Source organism: Pezoporus flaviventris, unplaced genomic scaffold (genome assembly GCF_033815535.1).
Source record: "Pezoporus flaviventris isolate CSIRO_AGI_PZ_B2104156 unplaced genomic scaffold, CSIRO_AGI_Pfla_v1 ptg000148l, whole genome shotgun sequence".
NCBI classification, from domain to species: domain Eukaryota; kingdom Metazoa; phylum Chordata; class Aves; order Psittaciformes; family Psittacidae; genus Pezoporus; species Pezoporus flaviventris.
Window position 1 is genome coordinate 124,924 of NW_026892696.1, and position 23,540 is coordinate 148,463.

Genomic DNA, 23,540 nt, shown 5'->3' on the forward strand with positions numbered 1-23,540 from the left:
CTGGCTCCTCCCGTTCCAAACCCTGCCATGGGCAGGGACACTTCCACTAGAGCAGGGTGCTCCAACATTCAAGACACAGAAAAGATGGGCAATTCAGTGACACAGAATTGCAGCCCCCCCAAGTATTCCTACAACTATGAAGGCAGCAACATCAGCTGAGCTTCCTGAGGCAGCCAGGAGGTTCCATTGCTGTGGGATAGCTAGCTATAGGGAACAACCATGGTCATTTGGGGAGTAAACCTTGTAGACAGCTTCTTCTGCCACTTGTGTCTTCAGCTGCTGCCCGCTGGCAGCATCCTGGGGAGCACAGCACATCTCAGAAGCAGCATCACGACACTTCCAGAAGCGTTTAACTCCATCTAGATACAAATTTATCTATTAGAGGGCAAAACAAAGCACTTCCCCTCTCTCCATCCCCCTAAGACCAAAAACTGCTGCTTCAAGCAACAACCCACCCTGAGCATCACAAGCTGGGGTAATCAGGAGCTACAAAACCACTTGTGCTGGAGCACAGAGGAAGATTCAACCCTGTTCTAATAAATCTACTTCAGGAGCTGGAATAGAAAATAAGCCCAACAAGCAGTGCAGTGGCAAGACACCTCTGTTCTAACAGCACTACCACTGGCCTTTGACCCTGGGAGCTCCAGATCCTCACTAAGGTGCCCAAGGGATTCCCAGGAGATTCCAGAACAGGATGAGATTCTTCCAACATCCCCCTTTCCCAGCCACTTCCATCATTTTCCTGCTCATTGCCACAGGGCTTATGACTTGCAGGTCTCTTCCCACACATGCACTCGCTTTCAAGACATGGGATCAAGGTCACCACAGATATCCTGTCTCCATTCATCTCTGCCATGGGGCCATGTTCATATCCTCATCCACAGCAGAGCCCCAGAGGTGACCCCAACTCCTCACACACTCAAAACCCCATCCCAGAGATCCTAAGGATGCTACACCAGAGGCAGAAGCATCAGTTCAATATTGTTAATAAAGTAACAGCTCTTTTTGGTTCTTTACAGTATTTATTGTACGTGCAAACCTATAGGGAAAAAACCAAACTGCCTGCTGGAACCTTCTCTTGCTCAATCAGGTATAAATTCCTTTCAGGTAAAGCATGTTTGTGTGTTCCACTTCCAGTTAGGGAGCAGCATTACGCAGCAGTTGCCTTCTGTTTGTAAGTTGCCATCATCTTCTTGATCTCAGCAATTGCTTTACCAGGGTTCAAACCCTAAAAAATAGGAAAATCAGCACGTTAAAGCCCCCACCTCCTGCTTCACCCCAATCTAAGTCATGGTAAGGTCACAAATGTGCTGCTACTCACACAAATAACTGGCAGAGGAGGTGCTCAGCATCCTTTCCCCCCCCCAAAAGCTGGAGTCCAGCCTAATCTTGCGCTTCCTTTTCAACGCTGGGAGGTTAAAGCATAATGAGAGGCAGCTCTGAAGAGCTGGCTCCAGGCAGGCCAGGCACCATGGCACGTAGAGCCATGGGTTTCAGCACGCTGCTGCAGGTTTGCTGCACTCCAGCTCAATTTACAAGGGTAAAAGGCAGTGTGGAGTAGAGCAGCAGTGCTGGGAGCTCACCTCCTCTACCTGCAGGCTGAGCCAGCAGCACTGCCCACTGCTCATTTGACTTTGGAGGACTGGTTTTGAATCAGCAACGCGAGGATCAAAGAGAAGTGAGCAGCTGAGGGACAGGAACTTCTAACAAAGCTTAAGCAGGGTGGAATTCAACAGTTTTATAGGGGTTATAATGAGTTCTGGAGACAGGAAACCACCTTGTAAAACCTGACAGTGATGGTACAAGAGACCATAGAATAAAGAATGGTTTGGGTTGGAAGGGAGCCTAAAGCTAATCCAGTTCCAAACCCTGCACAGGCAGGGGCACCTTCCACTAGAGCAGCTTGCTCCAAGCCCCTGTGTCCGACCTGGCCTTGAACACTGCCAGGGATGGGGCAGCCACAGCTTCTCTGGGCACCCTGTGCCAGCACCTCAGCACCCTCACAGGGAAGAGCTTCTGCCTTATCTCCAACCTAAACTTCTCCTGTTTCCTTGTCCTATTGCTACAGTCCCTGATGGAGAGTCCCTCTCTTGCATCCTTGCAGGCCCCCTTCAGACACTGTAAGTTGCTCTGAGGTCTCCATGCAGCTTCTCTTCTCCAGGCTGAGATGGGGAAAAGCTGATGCGGCTTTTCTCCTTACCAGAAATAAAACTGTTTTGGAGAACACTGGGGAAGTAACCAAGAACAAAATTGCCAGCTGTAAATGCTCCCCACACAAGTCAGCCAAGCTTTCCTAAGGAGGTTTTCCTACAGTACAGACACGTCAGGTCACAAAGGCCCTTCATCCTGCAGCACTGCTACCACACTGATCATGGCTAATCTCAAGATAAGAATATGGCTGAGAATGGAACAGGAACTGCCCCTGGTGCAGAGCTCACCGTGCAGTCTGTCAGGGCTGATGAAGACAACTGACAGGATTAGAGCATGTGAGGGGCAGTGTGTTATCAACCACAAAGGTGTCTCAAACTGAAGGCCAAGAGCTGTTTCCTCACACTGTGTACATTCCTACATACAGCCAGATCTTCAAGTTGAACCTTCACCTTCAGCTGAACAGCTGACACTGATCAGGAGCTAGCTCCCTTTACAAAGGGGGAATTGTCTGTAGTCAGGGCATCACTTGAGAAACACACAGAGAAATGAGCATGCACCGTGTCAGCCCAGATCTCAATCACCTCCCCTTCCCATCTGTCATCTGCTCAAATATTTACCTTCGTATTAGTTCACAGCTCAGGAATTACTCCACCACCAGGTGCAAAGGCTGTGCAAAGCACAACTGGCAGGAAAGCAAAACTCACTAATCTGCCCAACAACAGGCACAAGGTCATTGCAAGATGAGGAAGAGGCACACTCTGGTTTGGGAAAGCTTACTCAGTTCTCAAAAGAAATACCAGAGAACCAGACCATCTGGGAAATGTCCTAACAGCAGGATGTCAGCATAAAACACGTCCCTCTGAGGTGTTGAAAGCTTGTTGCAGCCTTCTCCATTACGCAAGTTGCACAATACACCAGGGATAGTTGCTGCTATTGGAGTTTAAGGCTGCACTGTGGAGGGTTAAGAGTATTGTGGTGCTCAGACCACTGACTGGACCACACAGCACAAACCTCCCTGCACCATTTCTGTCAGTGTCCCTCTCATGACCAGCGCCCTATTGTCACACTCTAAAGCCTGGAAACAGGTTCTTAAAGTCACAGCCTTGCTCACAAGGAAGAGATGTTCTTGCAGTGTGTAATACAAACTTTGCCATGTCCTCTTGTACAGCCACTATTGTAAGCACAGCTGCTGGTAACTTGCTGTGTTCCAAGAGGCTGAACAAGCCAAGGCAAGCTTGAGGAAAAAGAGCCAGCTTAAGTGAGTGTTTCCCTGTTGGTTTTCAAGCAGGGTGCTTGGAAACAATCCAGGAACCCTACAAGGGACACAGACAGGACACACACATACCTTAGGGCAAGTCCTTGTGCAATTCATGATAGTGTGACAACGGTAGAGAGAGAACGGGTCTTGAAGCTGAGCCAGACGCTCCTCTGTGTAGTCATCCCTGGAGTCAATCATCCAGCGATAGGCCTGGAAGTCAGAGCCATTGACACACCAAATGCTTCTTCAAGGTGTTGTAACCAGTGGGAAGCATTAAAAGCAACACCTCCCTCAGGAATTCCAGCCCAAAATGTGGACTGTGCAATACTGTCCCACCTATCTGTCCTGCTTTTAGGCAGCCCCATGTGACAAACAGGATCCATCCTTACCTGCATCAGCACAGCAGGACCCAAGTACTTGTCCCCGTTCCACCAGTAACTGGGGCAGCTGGTGCTGCAACAGGCACACAGGATGCACTCGTAGAGCCCGTCCTGCATGGGGTAGGAGACCGCAGCCAAGTCACTCCAGAAACCCATGACAAAGCCCTTTTAAAGAGGGGATTTACAGGAGCATGTGCTTCCCTCGCCACTTTTCCCCCCTAGTGACTTGGTGCAACAGAGTGGCTCTGAAAACCTTACACTGAAGCAGCGCTGCTGGAAGAAAGCAATTCCTACGTGCAGGTCCTCCCCACGTTCCATCCTCCCAACTGAACCCATATAATAAACCAGGGGTTTGTGACAACAGGGGGGAAAAAGCATAAAGTGAAGAAAACTGAGGAAATTGCTTCATCCTCTGGCATTCACATTCCATCCTTCCAGCCTGTCCCAGAGAGTGGCTAAGGAAAGGAATAAATGTGCTACCAAGTAATGATTCAAGGCTGTGTTGCAGAAGAGAAAAGAGCACCGTCTGCCCCACAGCCTCAGGGAGAAGAGCTCTAGGTTAGCATGTGCTTCAAGGGCATCCCCAAGCACTTAGAGAATGGGAATGGTGCGAGCCTTGAGCCATGTCATCATTTATACAGAGATGAAGGCACTGAAGACCTACATGGAAGTGGCACTGGGCAGAACACAAACTCTCCCAAGCCTCCTAGTAGCTCAATCAACCCCCCAGGGTAAGAGCCAGAGTCGAGTCCAGCTTAATTTATGTACCTGAATGTTGTTTTTCAGACAAAAGTATCATTACATTTAGCTTTGAAAAGTACCTGATGCCAGAACTCCCAGAGCTTTAACAAGTCACCTGCATTAGTCTTTCAGAAAGCTTTGCCAGAACTCTGCAAGCCAGAGTTACCTTCTCACCTCAAATTTGTCTTATTTCTCACTGTAACATTTCAAATCACTGATGATGCAAAGGAAAAGGTGAAGGTTTTCCAACTGTATCCACACTTCTCCTGCACTGTTCTCACAGCAAGAGGAACTTCAGCAACAAGATAAAACAGATCAGATAACATCATGAAGTGGTGCAGGAGAACTATCTGTTGCCCTCAGATAAAGATTCTTTCAGACTGTAAAACCCTGTGGCTGTTGAGAATGTCACAGCACCAGTCTCATGACACCGCCGACATCTGGGGCACATGATGGGTCTATTCACTGCCCTGTAGCTTTGCAGCAAGCACACCCCTCATAGAAAACCTTCAAGATGACTGCAGCTCATGGGTTTTATTGCATCTCCTTTCATCAGCCTTCCTCTCTGCTGTTCATATTCACCTTTAACCACTTGCCAAAACGGAGGCTGCCTGCCCGCTTTGTGCCTACGCAGCGACAGGCTGAGCTTTGATCTGTGAGGCGATGGATCAAGACGGGTCAGAGGCAAAAGAGAAACTGCTGATTTACTGCTACCTCCTGGGGCAGCCAAGGAAATCCAGACAAGAACTTACCCACACTATCAGCCTTTTAAAAAGGCTGCTATGTCTCAGCTGTTCCTCAGACACCCTTCAGCTTTCTGCAGAAGCTTTGGATCAACACCACTCTATTTCCAGAAAAATCCCCTCAAAGGCCAGACATTTAACTCATGCACAAACACATCATGCTTGTGCCCCACATCCAAAAGGGTTTAGCTGTTTGCCATTAGTTTTTAGGGTAAAACTGCTTTTAGGGTAAAACCCAGCAAGCAGTAACATGAAAGCACTGCTTAGCATGCTGCAGCTAGACAAGAGAGCGCCAAGCCTGACAGCCTGCATACCAGCATGAACTGCAGTGCCTTATCTCCACTAGGATATTACAAGCCTGTAGCTTTTATAGTGTTTTTACAGACAGTGGAAATGAGATCAGAGTCCCCATCACAACCATGACTGCATTTCATTAGCAGATGTTATCCTCAGCAACACCAGCATGCCAGGATGCTGCATTTCAGGAGCAGATTCCACCCACGTGGCATTTTGCACCAGACAGCTTGGTCATTAAAGGAACTAGAAGCTACTGCATGTTAAGTGTTTAACCCAGGTCTCATCTGGAAAGGATTTCAAGGGTAGAAAAGAAGCAGTGACCAGTTTCTGACGGTCTTCTATGGACTGCAGGTACTGCTCCTTGCCCTCTTTTGACTCATCCTTCTTCTTCAGGTAAGGCTCGATGGATTTGTACTGTGCATAGAAGTTACTCAAGTCCTAGAAGTCAAAAGAGGTCACATTTATTAAGCTAAATTGATGCATGACATTGAACATCTGCTACCCCTCCAATGGAAGGTGGCATTTTCAACCTCAACCTGCCATATTCCTCCAAGTGAGGCCAGACTTAGTCACTGCTGTGAGGCTCCGACCCACCCAAGCCAGAAAACAGGAGTAACATGTGAACTGTGAGACCTGATCTTGTTGGCACCTCCCTTTCCAACCCAATCCAAACCCCATGCTGCCTGGAACAGCACCATCCTGGGTGGCAAGCTGAAGGAGGCAGATACTCACTGGGACAAGGTCCTTCACCACATACATGTGGGGGAGAGGGTAGATTTTAGTGATCTTGTTGAGATCAGGGTCAATTTTTTTGATACAGGCCAGCGTGTTTCCACCAGCAATGTTCATGGCACAGGAGCCACAGATGCCTGTGTGGGAGAAAAAGAGTAAAGCATCAGATATTTACCCTCTTATCCTACTCAAGAAAGATCTCCTTGGCCCCAAGCATGCCCCCAGGCTGTCTTCAGGAAACTGTACGTGACAAGGAAAACGCCAGAAGTTGCCATTGGCCCAAACATGTTGCTACTTAAATAAAGAACAAACACAGGAGTCACTTTCATTAAAGCCAAAACTCATTCTCAGTGTTGAGCTTTCTTCCACAGCAGAAAACAAGTAGCTTGGACACCTCATCCCTTTCGCATCACTCATTAGCTGTACGTGCTACTTAGGGTGGAGAAACCATTCGGCTTCATTCACAGGTTTGAAGCACAAGCTTGTATCGATGCGAAGCAGCAAACACCAAGATTATAACATGGGAACCAGGTGCAGCCCCCATCTGCCCTACAGTGATGGTCTAAAGCATCCCTGAAGGTGAGGAACATAAAACAAGGCCAATGACACTGAGCTGTGGGGTGCAGTTGACACGCTGGAGGGAGGGAAGGGATGCCAGGCAGAGGGATCATGACAGGCTGGAGAGAAGGGACGGTGCACACCTCATGAAATTCAACAAGGCCAAGCACAAGGTCCTGCATGTGGGTCAGGGCAATCCCAGTCACTGCTACAGGCTGGGGGAGACGGGATGGAGCAGCCCTGAGGAGAAGGACTTGGGGTGCTGGTCAGTGAGAAGCTCCCCATGACCCAGCTTCAGTGAGTGCTTGAGCCCAGAACCCCCCTGTGTGCTGGGCTGCACCCCCAGAGCGTGAGCAGCAGCTCAGGGAGGGGATCCTGCCCCTCTGCTGTGCTCTGGGGAGACCCCCCCCTGCAGCCCTGATCCAGCTCTGGGGCAGCAGCACCAGAGGGATGTGGAACTGCTGGAGCGAGGCCAGAGGAGGCCATGGAGATGCTGCGAGGGCTGGAGCAGCTCTGCTCTGGAGCCAGGCTGGGAGAGCTGGGCTGGGGCAGCCTGGAAAAGAGAAGGCTCCTGAAGGGGAGACCTGAGAGCAGCTCCAGTGCCTGAAGGGGCTGCAGGAAAGCTGGAGAGGGGCTTGGGACAAGGGCCTGTAGGGACAGGCCAAGGGGAATGGCTTTAACCTGCCAGAGGGGAGACTGAGATGAGCTCTTAGGCAGAAGCTCTTCCCTGTGAGGGTGCTGAGGCGCTGGCACAGGGTGCCCAGAGAAGCTGTGGCTGCCCCATCCCTGGCAGTGTTCAAGGGCAGGTTTGACACAGGGGCTTGGAGCAAACTTCTCTAGTGGAAGGGGCCCCTGCCTGTGGCAGTGGTTTGGGACTGGACAAGCTTTAAGGTCCCTTCCACACAAACTATTCTATGATACGATAAAGTCTCTAAGCCAGAAGCTTCTCTCTGTGCCTTCTGTAGCAGGGTAGAGCAGTGTCACAAACTGTATTTATTAACTCTCAGAGGTGAGAGGACAGACACTCACCAGAACAAACAGCATATAAATAGCTTAACAAATGGATTAAATGACACCAATAATGATCTCCCAGTAACAGAAGGATCAGATGAAGCCCAGGAAAGGCCAAGGTTTACAAGAAAAAAGCAGCACCCCAGAACTGTCACAGATACTGCTCAGGTCAGGAGCTCGGGTGTCCAATTCCAATCAATGCCTAAATCATCATATTAGAAGAAAGACAAATGTCGAAAGGGCAAAATTCTAATTTCAGGGGATTTGCCACATATCAACTGATATGAGTCAGAGAAATGCCACTGCTCCTCACACTGATGAGCCTCAGACACACTGGCCTTCCCTCGCTGCCAGCTAAAGGCTGGCACTTGAACAAGGTTATTCCTCCCACTCGAGAGATGGTTACAAGTATTTTCCAGTCAACTGGAGAGGGAATTGGGATTGCAGACACAGGCCCACAAGTATGCAACAGGAATGTGGGATCAGGTGGTTTTCTTAACCCCACGTGGCAGAAAAGGGGCAAGATTGAACCAGCCCAGCTTGAAAATCTGTCTTCAGGTTCTCAAAGTAAAGTATTCAGGGCAAGTCAGCTGCTGACTATCTCAACATCAGACTCTGAGAACAACCACACTGCATGGAATTCCTCCACCTGCTATGCAGATCCTAGAGGAAACTGCTGCTTTAAAGCAACTTTTCATTGAGATCCAAGTCAAAACATCTGAAGGCATCAACTGCACCTCAATTTCTCATACTCCCAACCCCACCTAATTAAATCAGAAGTCAAGCTATAAAGGAATCCTCCCTTCTCACACTTCCTCAGCTAGCATTTTAAGCTGAGCTTCCCAACATTACCCATGAATCGGGATAGTTTTTACAGCTAAGTTTTAATGCAGTTTAAGCAGACATGTTGAACTGTACCTGTCTGAGGACCAGCTCTGCCACGGAAAACCACCAGATGGCCTCTTCCTCAATCAGTCCTTTCACTTAGTCAAAGGGCCAAAAAAAGATTCCTGAAGCTATTCCTAGAAGTCCTAAGTACTCTTCCAGTTACACCCTTCCTTATTGCCACAGCAGCCCCTAGGATTCAATCCCACTCATGTCTGCCCCTCCAATTCTGCTGCTGTCATCTCCCTGGCTGGAATTCCCGATGCAGTCTGTCACAGGAGGGCAGCAAGATGAACAAGATTAGGACAAACTGGAAGGACTGGGGCTGTCTAAACACACTGCTCATGGCTCAGTGTGGTGTGATTACACCCTACAAAGATGAGCTTTGACTTTACTACTTGATTCATTGGGAGCTTCATATGCAGCAACTGAAGAGGACAGCAGCACACTGCCATCTGCCCTGGACTTTTCTAGTGGTTACATGGGTGCTGTCACAACAAATCAAGGACAAGCTCCAGTGTAGCAGGGGGAAAATCCTTCTTACCTTCCCTACACGACCTGCGGAAGGTCAGAGTGGAGTCTATCTCATTTTTGATCTTGATGAGAGCATCAAGCACCATAGGTCCACACCTGCAACAAAAAACAGAGTCAGTGAAGCTGTGTAATTCCCCCTCCCCACCTCAGTGCTAGATCTCTGGCACCAACTAAGCAACACTTTTCTCAACTACAATTAAAACCACACTTGTTCTTCCAATTCCAGGCATCAAGATAGAAATCTCTTGATCAGCACATGCCCATGTGCCTCTGGTGGAAGAGAAGCCCTTTCTCTTGCCAATGCACAGAAGACCTGGCTCAGCTGCAGAGGGTTCACAGGGCACAACTGGAAAGCGAGCACCTCTCTACCTGTCCTGTCCTTTTGGGTGAGGTTTTAACAAGCCTGCCTGTCCTTGTTGGTCACGAGAGGCAGTGCTGTGCACAGAAACACACTCCCAGACAACTTACGTGATACAGCAGAGAAGGCACCCCCCACAAATGATTAACTGGTGCAAGTCACCCCAAAATTTGAGCTCTCCACCATGTGCTTCTTAAGCAGGGAGCTGGGTGGCTCTGTATGTGGAGCTTTCAGAAAGGACACAAGGGGAATCCCTCTGGCAGGGGCACAGCAGCAACTGGAGCGCACGGAAATCAAGGCACACGTGCCCATGTGAAGGTGTCTGCACCACAGATGAGATTGCACCCCTTCACAGGGCCACAGAGAAGAGCTTTCTGGGTGACAGCCACACCAAGGTGTGCAGGTCATTACTGCAAGTTCAATGTGATCTACGTATCAGAAGTAACTAAGTGGGAAGAAAACTATGTGAAGAGTTGGATGAAGCTTCCATCTTATCTGCAGGTTTGGGACTGCCAGCTATACATAAACCAGTTTCCCTATGAAACACACCCCAAGAGTTTCCATGTAAATAAAGCTTAACAAAGCCACAAACACCTTCAAGCCTTCAAAACAACTCAGGAACACAGCAAAAACCTCATGGAAGTGACAAAACAAAGTGACCATGTTACTGCTGACAGCTAGAGACACTGGCCTTCAGGGCACAGCTGAATTCATCACACCCAGCACTGACAGATGAGGCAGGGGAAATCATCTCACATGATGCTAGTAAGATTTATGAGGAAACAGTGATGATCTCAACTGTGCTGAGGACAAGGTGCCCTGTAACACAAGCTGAGGCGCTACCTTCCTGCCTACTCCACCACAGTTTAAGCTTAATGAGACTGCTGACACCTTCAGCTGCCAGCTCAAGCGCTGCTCCGTTACCACTTGTCAGGTACCTGCGTGCCCAGGCAGCCCCAGCACGTCTGCCTGGCAGCAAAGCTTCTCCCTCCCGGGCCACACTCACTTATTCAAATCCACTTCATAGGTCTGCATGCGGGGCTTGTCCCCAGGCTTATCGGGATCCCATCTGTAGATGGCAAACTTCTTGAGACGGGGCGATGCCGCGGCTGCCGTCTGCGCTCCCCGGCACACCTGCATTCAACAAGCAAAGCAGCCCTGAGGTCCCTTCGGGTGGCTTTTAGCCAGGCACCAAAAGGACCCGAGGCCACACGGTTGGGGTGAGAGCCGCAGGAGCCATGGCTGCGTTGGATTTGGGCAGTTTATGGGATAGCCTCGCAAGGCTTTGCTGCAGCACTGGATCCTAGCGCATGCAGCTGCCTCCTTCATGCGGGAGAGGAGACAGTGCTAAAACAAGGTGCCTGCAGGCATTCCTTCCTGCCCCAAAACTGCCCTCAGAAGCTCCCAGGCACTTCCCTACCCAGCTCCAGGCTCACAAACCACCTCCTCACGGCACTCCCACTCCAAGCCACCTGCCCCTACCCACCTCTCCCCAGATTAACCCCCATCCCTATTCCTCCTGTTCCCACATCTCTTCCCAACCCCCGTCTGGGCCTCCCACAGAACCCCCATTTCCTGACAACCTCTATCTCCCCATAAACCCTTTCCCAACCCCGCTCCCACTCTATTTTGTCCCCAGATCTTCCCCAACATTCCCACCACATCCTCTTTCCCCAAGGTCCCCCTTCTCCTACCCACTCGGAACCATCTTCGCACCCTGTATTGCGTGCTGGACCTGCTCCTGCTCCACAGGCCCCTCTGTGACCCCTCACAACCCCCAGCTCCCCTGACCCCGCTGCACTCCCCTCTCCCCCCAGCTCCTCCCCGGGCCCCTCTGCACCCCCTCCTGCCCCCCACGCCCCTCTGAGCCCCTCCTGCCCCCCACCTCCTCCCCAGGCCCCTCTGAGCCCCTCCTGCCCCCCAGCTCCTCCCCAGACCCCTCTGCACCCCCTCCTGACCCCCAGCTCCTGCTCAGGCCCCTCTGCACCCCTCCTGCCATCCCAGCTGCTCCCCAGACCCCTCTGGACCCTCTCCTGCCCCCTAGCTCCTCCTCAGACCCCTCTGGACCCCCTTCTGCCCCCCACCTCCTCCCCAGACCCCTCTGCACCCCCTCCTGCCCCCCAGCTCCTCCCCAGACCCCCCTGCACCCCCTCCTGCCCCCCAGCTCCTCCCCAGACCCCTCTGCACCCCCTCCTGACCCCCAGCTCCTGCTCAGGCCCCTCTGCACCCCTCCTGCCATCCCAGCTGCTCCCCAGACCCCTCTGCACCCCCTCCTGCCCCCCACCTCCTCCCCAGGCCCCTCTGAGCCCCTCCTGCCCCCCAGCTCCTCCCCAGGCCCCTCTGCACCCCTCCTGCCATCCCAGCTGCTCCCCACACTCCTCTGCACCCCCTCCTGCCCCCCACCTCCTCCCCAGGCCCCTCTGCACCCCTCCTGCCCCCCAGGCCCTTCTCTGTCGCCCCAAGCCCTCAGCCCCTTCTCCCGTCGCCCCCCACCGAGGTCCCTCCACCCGCTGCCCCGCTCACGGCAGCTCCCCCCCCTCACCGGCCGCGGCCCGGCCCGCAGCAGCCGCGCGGGGACGCCGCGCCTCAAGGAGACTCCCACCACGGCCGCCGCCATCTTGGCGCTGCGCAGTTCCGAGGCGGAAGGAAGCTCCCGTGCTCCCTCAGGCGGGGAAGGAGGGGCCGGGCGCTGCCCGCCGCCATCTTGGGAGTGGCGGCGGCCTGAGGGGAGGCGCCATGTTGAGCGCGGCGCGCCCTGTGGTACGAGGCGGGATGGCGGGGCCGGGATTCCCAGATCCCACCTTTTTTTGGGAAGTGGGAAAACAGTGCGTCCTTCTGTGCATTCCCAGTCTCGTTCTGTTTGCAGGGGAGGCGCTCAGACCCCCCCACCTACCCCAACCCCATGCCAAAGGCGAAACGGCATTCCCCTGCCTCACCATCCCCGAGGGCTTCCCTCCCTTCCCCTTACAGTTATCCCCCATTATTCTTTAACTTCCCTCCTCTTTCCTCACAGCAAATTCATTTATTAAGCAACACACACGGAAGAAGCCGTTCGGGGTGGGAGAAGGAGCAGGAGGAGGCGGCGGAGCGGCTATGGCGTTACGTGCCACCATTTGAAGGCGAAGGGCCGGCGCTGGACGTTGGTGCCGCAGCGCACCTCCCCGAGCCTGCCGTGGTAGGAGCACACGTCCTCGAGGAAGCGGCAGCGCAGCCCCAGCGGCTCCAGGAGGCAGCGGGTTTGTCGCTCCAGGCAGCACTCGCCCCCGGTTATGGGGCCGAAGGGTTTGGGGATGCCCAGGTCCTTGGCCAGGACGATCATGGTGACCTGCGGGGGTGACATGAGAGGGGCCCCGGTGGCGCTGGGGCTGATGGAGCTGAAGGGAAGGTGCTCATCACCCTCCTCCGGCAGCCTCACCCCAAAATGGGGCATCCACAGCGCTCTTTGCAGCTGCTTTCCCCCAGGATTCCAAACCCAACGTTGTTTTCCCCATTTTTTATCATTAAACTCACTCCATGCTGTGTGATTTTCCCTCTTTTTGCCCCAAAATGACACAGTTTAACCCCGCCACGAGCAGATTTGAACTCATCTGGGCCTGGCTGAGGATATTTTCTCTTTCCAGGCAGGTGTCAATATTGTGCTTTATGGGGACAAATTGGGATTCATCCTGACTGAAAAGCTGGGTTTTGGAGAGGACCCAAGGAGCGGGGCTCCCCCTCACCATGTTGGGGAAGTACGGCACGGCTTTGCCCTGCTTGTCAAGCTTGAAGAGGGCCGGCAGGTCGATGATGTCCTCCTCCAGCAGCCCCAGCTCCTTCTTGAGGACATCCCTGTTCCAGTCGATGCAGCGCTGGAGGGGATGGAGAGGGGGACACAGGTAGATATGGTCCCCAAAGCATCTTACCACAGGAGGAGAGCCAGAATTCAACACCTCCCTTAAGGGTTTGCACCCCCCTGGGGCAGTTATTGCAAGAAATAGCAATTCTTACCAGAAATATCACTTCTTACCTGGACGTACTGGTTTTGCTGCATCAGAATGTTGTTGGAAAGGACCTTGTTAATGGTGACTCGTTTTGTGTCTGTCCCTGAGTACCCTACAAAGGCAAACTCCCTTCAAATGAAGCGGTGGTAGTGAAATTCCGGCTTAAAATAGGGAATAGAGATGGGAAAAGTCCCCAGAATCCCTATTTCCTGAGCTTGGGGTCCCAATTCTTAGTTTATTGGGAAACTGGGTGGGAAGAAAACCTTTGGCTGTTGGAAAGTGCATTGGAAAGTTCCTGTCGTCCCACAGGACTCATAATCTGCTAAAGTTCTCCATTCAGCTCCATTCGGAGCTGCCACCTCCACAGAGGTGCTCCTTGTTTGGGGATGGCAGTGACCCAGAGAGACCCATGGAGGTATGCAGACCTTCTCCCCACACCATGCAGGTGCATGATGTTCAAAACCACAATTAAAGGGTGCTCAAACTGGTGACCAAAATGTCATTGCTGCAGGGAGGGAAGGACAAGTGACGTGGGAGTGCTCATCCTGCTCCGTGCTGGCATTTACAGATGCTCCATCCCACCAAGCAAGCATCCCCTCCATGCAGAGGGCTTTATCCCTCCCATCCCACTTGCTTTCCCAAAATAGGGCTTGAGGAGGCTGGGAATGGTGGGCAGGCATCCCGCCTGCCAGCACTGAAGGACAATGGGGTGGGAAAAGGTCCCCATGTCCCCCAGTCCCCGCAGTCAGACAGGCGCTGCCGCCCTCAGCCTGGCTGCTCTATGGGGAGGCTCCAGTTGTCTCAGTTGACATCAAAGCTCAGCCAAAGCCACCCATTGTCCCCTTGCCTTTGAACATGGTGGCTTCACCCTGGCCTTCCTTCTGCTTCTCCCGAAAGAGCTTGTAGCACGCCGCAGGGCTGGCCATCAGCATCCGGAACCGCTGGGGTGGAGGATAAGAGAGGGAGGGAGAGCAGTCACCAAAACTGGCTTCACTCCAGGGACCTCAGGGGCTTATTTCTGCAAGGAACCTGAGCTCAAACTCTTAAAATCAGGTGTCTCTGATGTTATTCAGTGTCTTTTTTTAATGCACGGTGACAGGTTATATCGGAATGAGGTTCAGTGATTTATGCTGTTGGCAAATATGGACCAGATCACACCCTGAGGGGTTAAACTGCTACTGGGGCAGGGAGGAAAACTGCAGCCTGGCTGCAGCTGGGTCCAATCCTGCCCACCTCAAGTGGGGTTTGTAAACCCCCTGAGTGAGTTTGATGGAGGTTTGGGTGAGCTGAGATTGAGGGTGAGGAGCACTGCTGTTGTTAAGCTGGGTTTTGTGTCTTGTTTCTGGCATTGCAGTTCAGGGGGAAGGATGGAACAAATGACTAATCAGGCTCTGACTTCCTCAGGAGAAGCCAACAATCATTATTAAGCTAATCCCATAGGAATGATGGATTTGTAGGGTCTGAGTGCCATGTGTGACCTGACTTGCTTCCTACTAGTTGTAAATGGTCTCCTTAGTGGAGCACTAGAAGCTGCTTACTGCAGTCTTGATGGCATCTCTTATGGGGGCTTAGTACAGTCCTGGGGAGGGCTAAAAGCTTGCATGGAAGGTTTGGGGGTGGATGTGTGTATAAATACTCCCTTTCTGAACCATCCAGGTGAAGGTGGGTTTTTTTCCTCAGGTGGAAAATTCTTGTATCAGAAACACTAAAACCAGTGACAAAGAAAAATGCTTCTCAGAACACCTGGGAGGTGCTGAGCAGCTGAGAGCCCTGGCCAGCCCATGTGGATCCTGAGCTTTAAACTTCTCGGACTGCCTTTGCAGGTGCCTTTTTCTCCTCTTTGTATTGATTATTACCTCAGCAAGTCCCTTTTTACTTTCAGAATCCTCAGTTTTGGAGACAGGAGTGAACCCCCAAGCAAATACTGGCTGGGTCTATCAAAGAAATGTGCTTTGGGGTTTTCCTTAAAGGTGTCCCAATGGGATTAGTATCTCAGAAGAGACAGCAGAGAGTGGTGTGGGGGTTTTGGGGTACCTTTTTGTCAGAGGTGGGCACAAAAGTGACGAACTCATCAACGTGGCCCACAGCCAACCAGTCTGAGTAGAGCTCCACGGGAGCCTGCACTTGCTGGGCACAGAGGAAATCCCGCACTATTCTGGTCATTCTCCTCCCTGCAGAGCTGGAGGGGGGGAAATATCCCCAAGAGAAAGGGATAAGGGGGATAAATATGAATGCATTAATATGTATGTACACATAAATCACTGCTGAGGTGGAGAAGAGAAAGGAATGTGCAATATGATGGCAGAGATTGAGCACTGGTTGTTGAGTGCCCCCATCCCATAGAGAACCACATGTGCAGCTCACCAGGGAATAGCTAATTCAGCCCATTAACATGATTTTGAGGATGTTTAGGAGGTACCTGTGGTTCCTTTGCTCCCAAATGGTTTCCCAGCTCTTACGTGGGGAAGCAGCTGCCAATGAGGATCCTTCCCAGGGGATACTCCTTCCCTGCCACGGTAATGGGTGGGCTGACCTCCAGGTTGCCAAAGGAGTCGAGGCTGGTGATGGCTTCAAAGAGGGGCTCTCTGCTCACGTAGCCAAAGTCAGGGCCCTGCAGGAAGAGAAATCACTGTGAGCTTTGCCCTGGGTCTCCCCTGCTTCCATGTCTTTAGTTTTTTCCTTCCTGCTGGGGTCAGACCTACTCCAGTAGGAACAAACCATGAAGAGAGAAGCCTGTCCATGGATGGGGAGAGGCAAGAAAGTGTCAGAGATGAGGCAAAGAATAGAGGAAAGGTGAGAGGATAACGGTCTCTGGATTGTCTGGGCTCAGTGGTAAGTGGCAAATGCCAGGGGCAGAGGTGGGACAGGTCTCTGCTGTCCCAAAGCCAATGTTTTTGTGTCTGCATTAAGCTAATTAGGTGCTGGGGTAGCCCTGAAGCTGAGTTTCTGGGTGGCTCTTGTTGAGCTAGAGGAACTTCAGCCCCGTAGGGGAAATCCACCCCAGGCATCAGGGCTGCACTTCACTTAAATCCTACTTAAGCTCTGATTTTCAGGACTTAATGTATTTGGGGTTTAAGGCGTTGTGCATGCAGGGGTAATGAACCCTTGTGGTGATGTGGCTGGAATGCCCAAGGGGCAGATTGCAATGCTAAAAACAGGGTGAAAATGACAGAGGTGGGACAAAAATCCTGCCTTGAACCTGTCCTTGAACTCTGGATCAACTCAGTATGGGTTTGGAGCTCCCAGGAGCCTTGGGATGAGATCAGGTGTCTGCTGAGTTTGCATTAAGTCCCAATCACTTGCCAGTGTTGGGTTTCTGTGGGGTAAAACAGATATGCAGGTTCCTAAAAATGAGCAGAGAGAGCTGAAGGTGATCTAGAAGTTGCTTTTTGTTATTCAAAGGTGTTTGAGAAGCTGGGATTGGGAAAGTGCACCAGGATTGCCTTTCCCCAAGACCTCCTGTGCATTTTTGGGGTGCATGTCTGAGGATTAAATCCTTTCCCTGGGTGCTGTAGGGGGGACTGATTATGAAACACAAGCTCTGAGCTTGTATCAGTGTAATAAACAACGGAGCTGGTATGGTTTCAACTGTCAAGGTCCTGGTTCATCCCAGGTTTGTGGGTCACATCCAAGTCCTATCAGTTCCAGACTGATTTTGAGGGGCTAATTCCCTCTCATCTCCTTTTCCCTGGCACAGGGTCCCACCGGCTTTGGGCTTGGCTGGGGTGAGGACAGGACCAGTATGTGTCATGTCTGGCTAAATATTCCTAACTGGAAAATGAGATGGGAAAGAGAAGAGTGGGGATTAGAGAAGCCTTCAGAGCAGCAATTGGAGTATAAAGTGTTAGCAGCTCCAGAGGCTGAAATTGCTTCCTAAATATGAAGCAAAACAATTCCTAATGAGGATGGATAGGAGTGGATCAGTGTGCTATTCCCATCCTGCCTGATGGTTCTGGGACTGGGTGTACTCATTTCAGGGATGAGAAATGATGCATTTCAATGCTTTAGAAAGCTCTTCACCTTCCCCAAAGTGGTGTGCAGCACAAAGTGAGCTGCCCTCTTCTCCCCTTACTGCTGCTGCCTGGCTGGGTCTATGTGGCAGCAATCTGGGGATGCTCTGCCCTTTCTGCATGGTGGTATTCCAAAGGGATCGTTCAATCCATCATTTTCCCCTGCTTGTCTTTCCTGGTCTCTCCCTGAATGCTCACTGCTTTCCCAGACAGCTTGCTTTGCACACTCTGCCCATGGCTGGCCCTTAGCCTTGGCAAAGCAGCCCCACAGGGATGTTTTTGGCAGCTGCCTGCATCTTGTTCTCTTTCAAGGAAGTAAATTGACTCCTCTTGTGTTTTCCCTTCCTCTCCTGCTTGGGAGCTGCTGTATATTCACAGGCATAGAGGAGGAAAAGAAAAACCAGCCCATTGCTGGGATACTTAGGGTGAAGAAATCCACTCTCCTCCTGGAGCTTGGCAGGAATCTTTCATTCCCAGAGGCATGACAGCCTCCTTTTCCCTCTCATCCTGCACCTTCTGGATAAAAGGCTTTCCAGATGGGCTGTGGGTTAGGCTCTGATCTTGGTTTGAGGGGTTGAGGCTGTTGGCATCCTCCCAGCTGGAAATGGGTGGGGTGGTATCTCCATGCAGAGGTGTTAAACTCTCATGTTTCAAACAAATTCACTGTAGGCCCTCCAAGGAGCCAAGTTCAAGTAGGGTTTTAGGAGTGGTGGAATAGGCTCAGCTGCTGCTCAGGGAATACAAGCAACTGTCCTGCTCTTACCAGTAGATCCTTGATGGGGAATCGCTCCAGCCCTCCATCTTGAGGGGAGTCCAGCACCACTGGGAAGCTTTTGTGGGGAGCATGGGTATAGCCAAACTCAATCTCATCCTAAAAAAGGGAGGAAAACCTGTGTGGGGCACATCAGCAGGTTGGGAAAGCTTTGTCCCCACTCCAGTGCCCACCTACCTGCATCCAGCGGTCCCCACGGTTGATGTAGCCAAAGCAAACCTTCAGCTCGCAGCCAGCCTTGTTCACCAGGTTTTTTATCTCCTTGATGAAGAGGTAGTTATCCTTCATACTGGGAAAGTGGATGGCAGGAAGGATGGGGATGAAGATGCCTTTTCCCCTGCCCATTGCCTCCCCACTTTTCCCTTGGCCTTTACCTGCAGACAAAGACGTTCACTGGTGCCAAAGTGTTGGGGGTCATGATCCACGGTGCTACCCTGAACACGACTGTGTCAGTGAAGATTGGTGCATGAGGGATACCCTGGGGGAGGCAAGCAGAAACTGGGGAGCTTTCATACCCTGTTTACCACTATCCCCCCTAAATAGAATCATGGAATAGAATCATAGAATAGTTAGGGTTGGAAATGACCTTAAAGTCATCTAGTTCCAACCCCCCCTGCCATGGGCAGGGACACCTCATACTAATACCCAATCCCTGAGGTCATTTTTGGGGTAAATTAGTGGGGACCATTCTCCATTCGATCCCCATCCCCTTCTCCATGCCCCTGTTGCAGCCTCCCACTTTCACCCCTTCCCTGGAGCCCCCAGACCTCAGCCAGTGTCTCCAGGAGGCTGACATGGATGGAGATCAGCCCAGGAAAGGTGTCATCAGGAAAGCGGAGCCCCTCGACAAAGAAGTCGAGCTCAGCAGCCCCACCAGTGTACTGCACCGTGTGGTAGAGCTTCCTGCGGCCCAGCACCTGCACGTACCGCTGCCCGAAGAAGGGGTCTGCAAGAGGAGAAAGGGGATGGTGGCAACCTCCAATGTTTCTGTGGTGGTTTCAAGTGTGTGCAAGGAGGTACCGCGATCCCTCTGTGCTGGATCTTCTCTGCCTCTATGGGTGGATACAACTTCACCTGGAAGAAGGACCTTAAAACCTTAAGGGGCTTTCAGTTTGGCAATCATGCACCAGAAGGGTGAGGAAGAAGTGTCTCAGCCTTTCCTTGGATGGAGCGGTCGCTGGGAAGGTGTTTTCATGGGGTTTCTGCTGTTTCAGCCCCCACTGACAATGCCACCACCCCTCCTGATGAAGGACTACCTCTGCATGGAGGGAGAAGACCCACGTTTCTGGGCTGGATGAGGGCTTTGGTCACAGGAAATAAATCACTGTGGCCACAACAAGGAACAAGCAGGGGAAATGTGTTGTAGAGTGTGTTGTGATTGTAATAAAACATCTGGGTGGCAGGACACATGGCTTTTTCTGCTACTCCTGTGCTGGATGAGCTTGATAAATGGCTTTATGGCTCTGGGCCTCTGCTTGTTCATGTCCAGTTTTCCATTTGGTAGAGAAGAGAATATTCAGCGCTGGAAAAAAACTGGAAAAGGGATGCAGAGGCCTTCAGAAGTGCCATTTGAAGAGCATGGAGAGGACAAGGGCAGAGATGGAAAGCAAAGGGCTTGCAGGAGTCTCAAAAGCACCACAAGCAAGGAGGAAGGGATAGAGGAGGAGGTGAGGAAGGACTTACTCTGCACATAAAAGACCCCAACTTTATCAGCTTCGGAGACAGCAATATAGAGAATGATTTCATACCCCCGGGGCAGGCGCTGGGGCCCTTCAGTCCTCAACACCATCCGAGACATGTCCAGCAAATCTGGGTGCAAAGAAGAGGAACTTGGATGATGGATTGTTGCACCATGCAGCTCTGGCTGGTCTGCACCCTCCCTCCTGGGCTTTGCATCTCCCCTACCAAGCTCTTCCCTTGCTACCAGCCTTTGCAAGCTGGAACAACAAGCTGCTAACAAAGCCTGGGGCTTGTGCTTTGAAACAAGTGCCCCTTTCCCTCCCCTCACAGCCCTGGCACAGCCAGTCCTTGGCCTCAAAAAGGTGATGGGCATTGGCTCCGTGTGGTTGGAGTTTTCCAGGAACCTGGGTGTGTTCCTGCCTCATGCCTTGCCCCAAGCTCCTTTCACCCGTGTGAAGCATCCCTGGGCCAAGCTCTGCTGTCAGTGGCACCTCTGCTGTGCTTCTGGCTGGGTTTCGTGCCCTGCTTGACCGCAATTAGTTTGGATGGCATTAAACAAGGAGAATTCCCATGTAGGAAGCTTACTCAGCAGCTTGGTAGAGAGCAGCTCACGGACAGCTGGTTTCCAAGCAAGATTTCACCTCCAAAAGGGTTCAAGAGGGGGAATAACATAGCATTTTTTGCTTTCTATGATACCTTCTTTATATATATATGTACATAGAACGTTGTAGTTACCTTCTCTGCTGAACACCCTTTCATCATCGCAGTCTGATGCCACAGTGAAGGGGTTCTCCTTGTCACAGCTGACGAGTAGGATGGCCCCATGGCCCTCAGGACCCCAGGTCCAGCTTGCCTGAAACACCTCACTGGGCTTTAGTGAGCTCAGGCTCTGCAAGCCCATGGACTTCCCATGCAGTGCAAGAGGGTGAGTTACCTTGTTGGGGCTGTTCTTCTCCACCACGCCATCGCGATCCGCGTCGACATCCAGAGAGATCCCTGGATGGAGAGACCTCACCCTCATCCCAGGGTACAGCAAGGTTGGGTACAGCAAGAGCTCCCCAGATCCAGTAAACTTGGGTCCATCTCTGCCCCCCACATCACAGCACCTTCCTCCAAGGGATCAAGGGGGTGAAGATGGATTGCTCCACAGAAGCCTTTGTACTCACCAATGCCAGTGAGGAAGACCCCAGCTTGGTTGATGGGCTGCCCTCCCTCTGCGTAAAAGCTGACTGTTACCTGCAAACCCCCAAATCCCTGGTTTGGGAAGGAAGTTCTCCCTCTGGAGATCCCACACCCCAACACCCCACTTCTCACCTTGTTATCATTGACCTCAGTGCTGGCCCGGCTCATGCTGAACCTCAGCACCGTCCCCTTGTCCAGCGGCCACCGCGTCCCACTGCCAGGGGCTGGCCCGACCTCCGCTGGGCTCTGGCATCTCACCTCCACACTCACCCCCTCCGTGTGCTTCACACTGAAGGAGACTGCCCCGGCTGGGGCCGCCCTGCCAAAACCACGCTGGTGTAAGTGCTTTGCACCAAAATCACCTGGTTCTCACTGCAATTAATTCCACTGCCCAGAACACAACCAAGACCGGGCACGCTGGCGTCGCCACGCTCCCCGCTGGCACCTTCCTGCCCTTTCTCCCTGCCTGGGAATGCTTCAAGTGTCTTTATACTTTTGCTTTTTAGGACTGAACATGCTATTTTAACAAAATGAGGGTATTTTATAGCCACGGGTGCAGATTACAATCTGTAATAACCCCAGTCCAAAGCACTCAGAGCTGTTGGAACTGACCTTGGGTTTGTACTTCAGGGGAGAAATCCATGTTTATTTTCCAGCTGAGACAAACCCAGCATTTAACAGCTCATCCTGACAGTGGGACAACCCAGCTGGACTTCACCATGGGAAACTCTAATTGTGGGGGTGATTTTGGTCAACCCTGAAGCAGGAGTTGCACCACTCCCAGTCCAATGAGCCCTTGCTCTGCACATCTCTTTCCCCTCTCCTGGCTCCTTTTCCCTAATGTCCCTATCTTTCCAGGGTTGTTATTTGCAGCTCATGAGGTGCAGGCTCCCTTTGATCCCAACACCCAAGGGCTAACACTGTATCACTGTTACAGCATCATTTATTGGGTTTCTGGATGCCAACAGCCCCCCTCCCCCCAGCCTGCACTGGGAGTGGGGAGAGGAAATCTGAGTGCTCCTTTGCTGCTGCCTGGGTGTTTCTGAAGTTATTAAATTACATTTAATTATGCATGGAAAAACTGGTTTGGTTTCCTTGTTTCTGGGTTTTGGGAATCCCACTGGGAGGAGATTTCACCTGGAGAGGTGCCAGATGAGTTGTAACTGTGCTGCTTGGCTTGAACATTGAGGGTAAGCTTTGCAAAAGCAGCAAAGACCAGAAACAACCTTTGGAGAGGGGGAAATATATCTGGAGGTAGAGGGCTTGGTTTGACTTAGGGGAGCAGGGTTGGTGGTGTGGGGGTGCTCCTTGGTCACTAACTACATCTTGTTTCCCTCCCCTCTCCCAGCTGCATCTCCTGCTCTGCAGCCCATCCCCTTGGCTCCTGCTGCAGCAGCTTTCCAAGATGACACTGGATCAGTTGACCACAAATGGCTCAAACCCATCACCATCAGGTAAGCACCACATCATGCAAACACTGATGCTTGAAGCTTTCCTGGGTCTTGTCCAGCTTTGCAAAGCCCAGGGAGCATTTTGCCCACAAAATGCATTAAATCACAGTGTTGGGGCTGTGGAGTTTGGGGAAGCAGAAGGAAAAACGAGGAGGGGGGATTTGCAGAGGGATAAATGGGGGGTGAAGACAGGCAGGAAGGTGGGGTGCAGAGATGGAAGAGGACACGGGGGGTTGGGGTGTGCCACTCACCCATAGACATCAGCTGAGATGCAGGTGCCCAGCACACACAGGGCCTCGATGCGGTTCCCGTGCTGCAACCGGAGCGTGCGGTCCCCCGGCATCTCCCCTTGCAGCCGCCCAGACACCCCGACGATGGGCACACACACCCTTTCCCACCTGCTCTGTGTGGCACTGAGCCCCCCAGCAGCACCCAGCTGCTTCTCCTTCCCCCTTAGCAACGCCTCCCTCCTCCTCCTCAAGTGACCCTGGAGCAAATCAAGCTGCTTTGGGAGCCCTTCAGAGTTTGGAATGACAACTCTGCAGCCCCCACCATGCTCCGAAGGAGAGAAGCAGTTGGATTGGACCCTCTAAAGCCCCATGAAAATGATCTCCAAGGGGAGGGAAGGGATGGAGGGGGTGGGCAGCCAAGCCCAACCAGCTCCCAGCGCTATGCAAGCAGCTCCCCCAGCTGTCCCCGGCTCCCCTCCAGCATCTCCCTGACCCCAAACAGGGACGAGCAGCCCAACACGGAGGTGATTTTGCAGTGCTTTGGCTGGTGTTTGCACCTGTGGGTTACCCATTCTTTATATACACTT

At 52.1% G+C, this 23,540-nt stretch overlaps 2 protein-coding genes across 2 annotated transcripts; both read right to left on the reverse strand.

Annotated features, from left to right (window-relative positions):
* Positions 1–1,002: 1,002 nt before the first annotated feature.
* Positions 1,003–12,330, reverse strand: SDHB (succinate dehydrogenase complex iron sulfur subunit B). The gene is made up of 8 exons (XM_061479345.1): positions 12,191–12,330; positions 10,655–10,782; positions 9,301–9,386; positions 6,303–6,439; positions 5,892–6,008; positions 3,799–3,900; positions 3,497–3,619; positions 1,003–1,228 (listed from the first exon to the last, which is right to left on the reverse strand). The coding sequence occupies exons 1-8, from the start codon at positions 12,263–12,265 to the stop codon at positions 1,151–1,153; spliced, it is 846 nt and encodes a 281-aa protein (XP_061335329.1). The 5' UTR covers positions 12,266–12,330; the 3' UTR covers positions 1,003–1,150.
* Positions 12,331–12,681: 351 nt separating this feature from the next.
* Positions 12,682–23,232, reverse strand: LOC133282959 (protein-arginine deiminase type-2-like). The gene is made up of 16 exons (XM_061479348.1): positions 22,975–23,232; positions 21,405–21,591; positions 21,257–21,326; positions 21,025–21,086; positions 20,826–20,943; positions 20,094–20,219; positions 19,178–19,356; positions 18,785–18,888; positions 18,588–18,699; positions 18,402–18,509; positions 16,088–16,239; positions 15,663–15,807; positions 14,476–14,569; positions 13,655–13,740; positions 13,368–13,496; positions 12,682–12,973 (listed from the first exon to the last, which is right to left on the reverse strand). Exons 1-16 carry the CDS (start codon positions 23,064–23,066, stop codon positions 12,740–12,742), a joined length of 1,998 nt encoding a protein of 665 aa, XP_061335332.1. The 5' UTR covers positions 23,067–23,232; the 3' UTR covers positions 12,682–12,739.
* Positions 23,233–23,540: the final 308 nt, after the last annotated feature.

Coding starts and splice junctions, on each gene's coding strand:
- SDHB (XM_061479345.1), bottom strand. CDS start 12,265: ATGGCGGCGGCCGTGGTGGGAGTCTCCTTGAGGCGCGGCGTCCCCGCG. Junction 10,783..12,190: donor TGCGGGCCGGGCCGCGGCCG/GTGAGGGGGGGG, acceptor TGTTGAATGCAG/GTGTGCCGGGGAGCGCAGAC. Junction 9,387..10,654: donor TATGAAGTGGATTTGAATAA/GTGAGTGTGGCC, acceptor TTTTTGTTGCAG/GTGTGGACCTATGGTGCTTG.
- LOC133282959 (XM_061479348.1), bottom strand. CDS start 23,066: ATGCCGGGGGACCGCACGCTCCGGTTGCAGCACGGGAACCGCATCGAG. Junction 16,240..18,401: donor TCCCCATCAAGGATCTACTG/GTAAGAGCAGGA, acceptor CTCTTCCTGCAG/GGCCCTGACTTTGGCTACGT. Junction 14,570..15,662: donor TGCCCACCTCTGACAAAAAG/GTACCCCAAAAC, acceptor CCTCCACCCCAG/CGGTTCCGGATGCTGATGGC.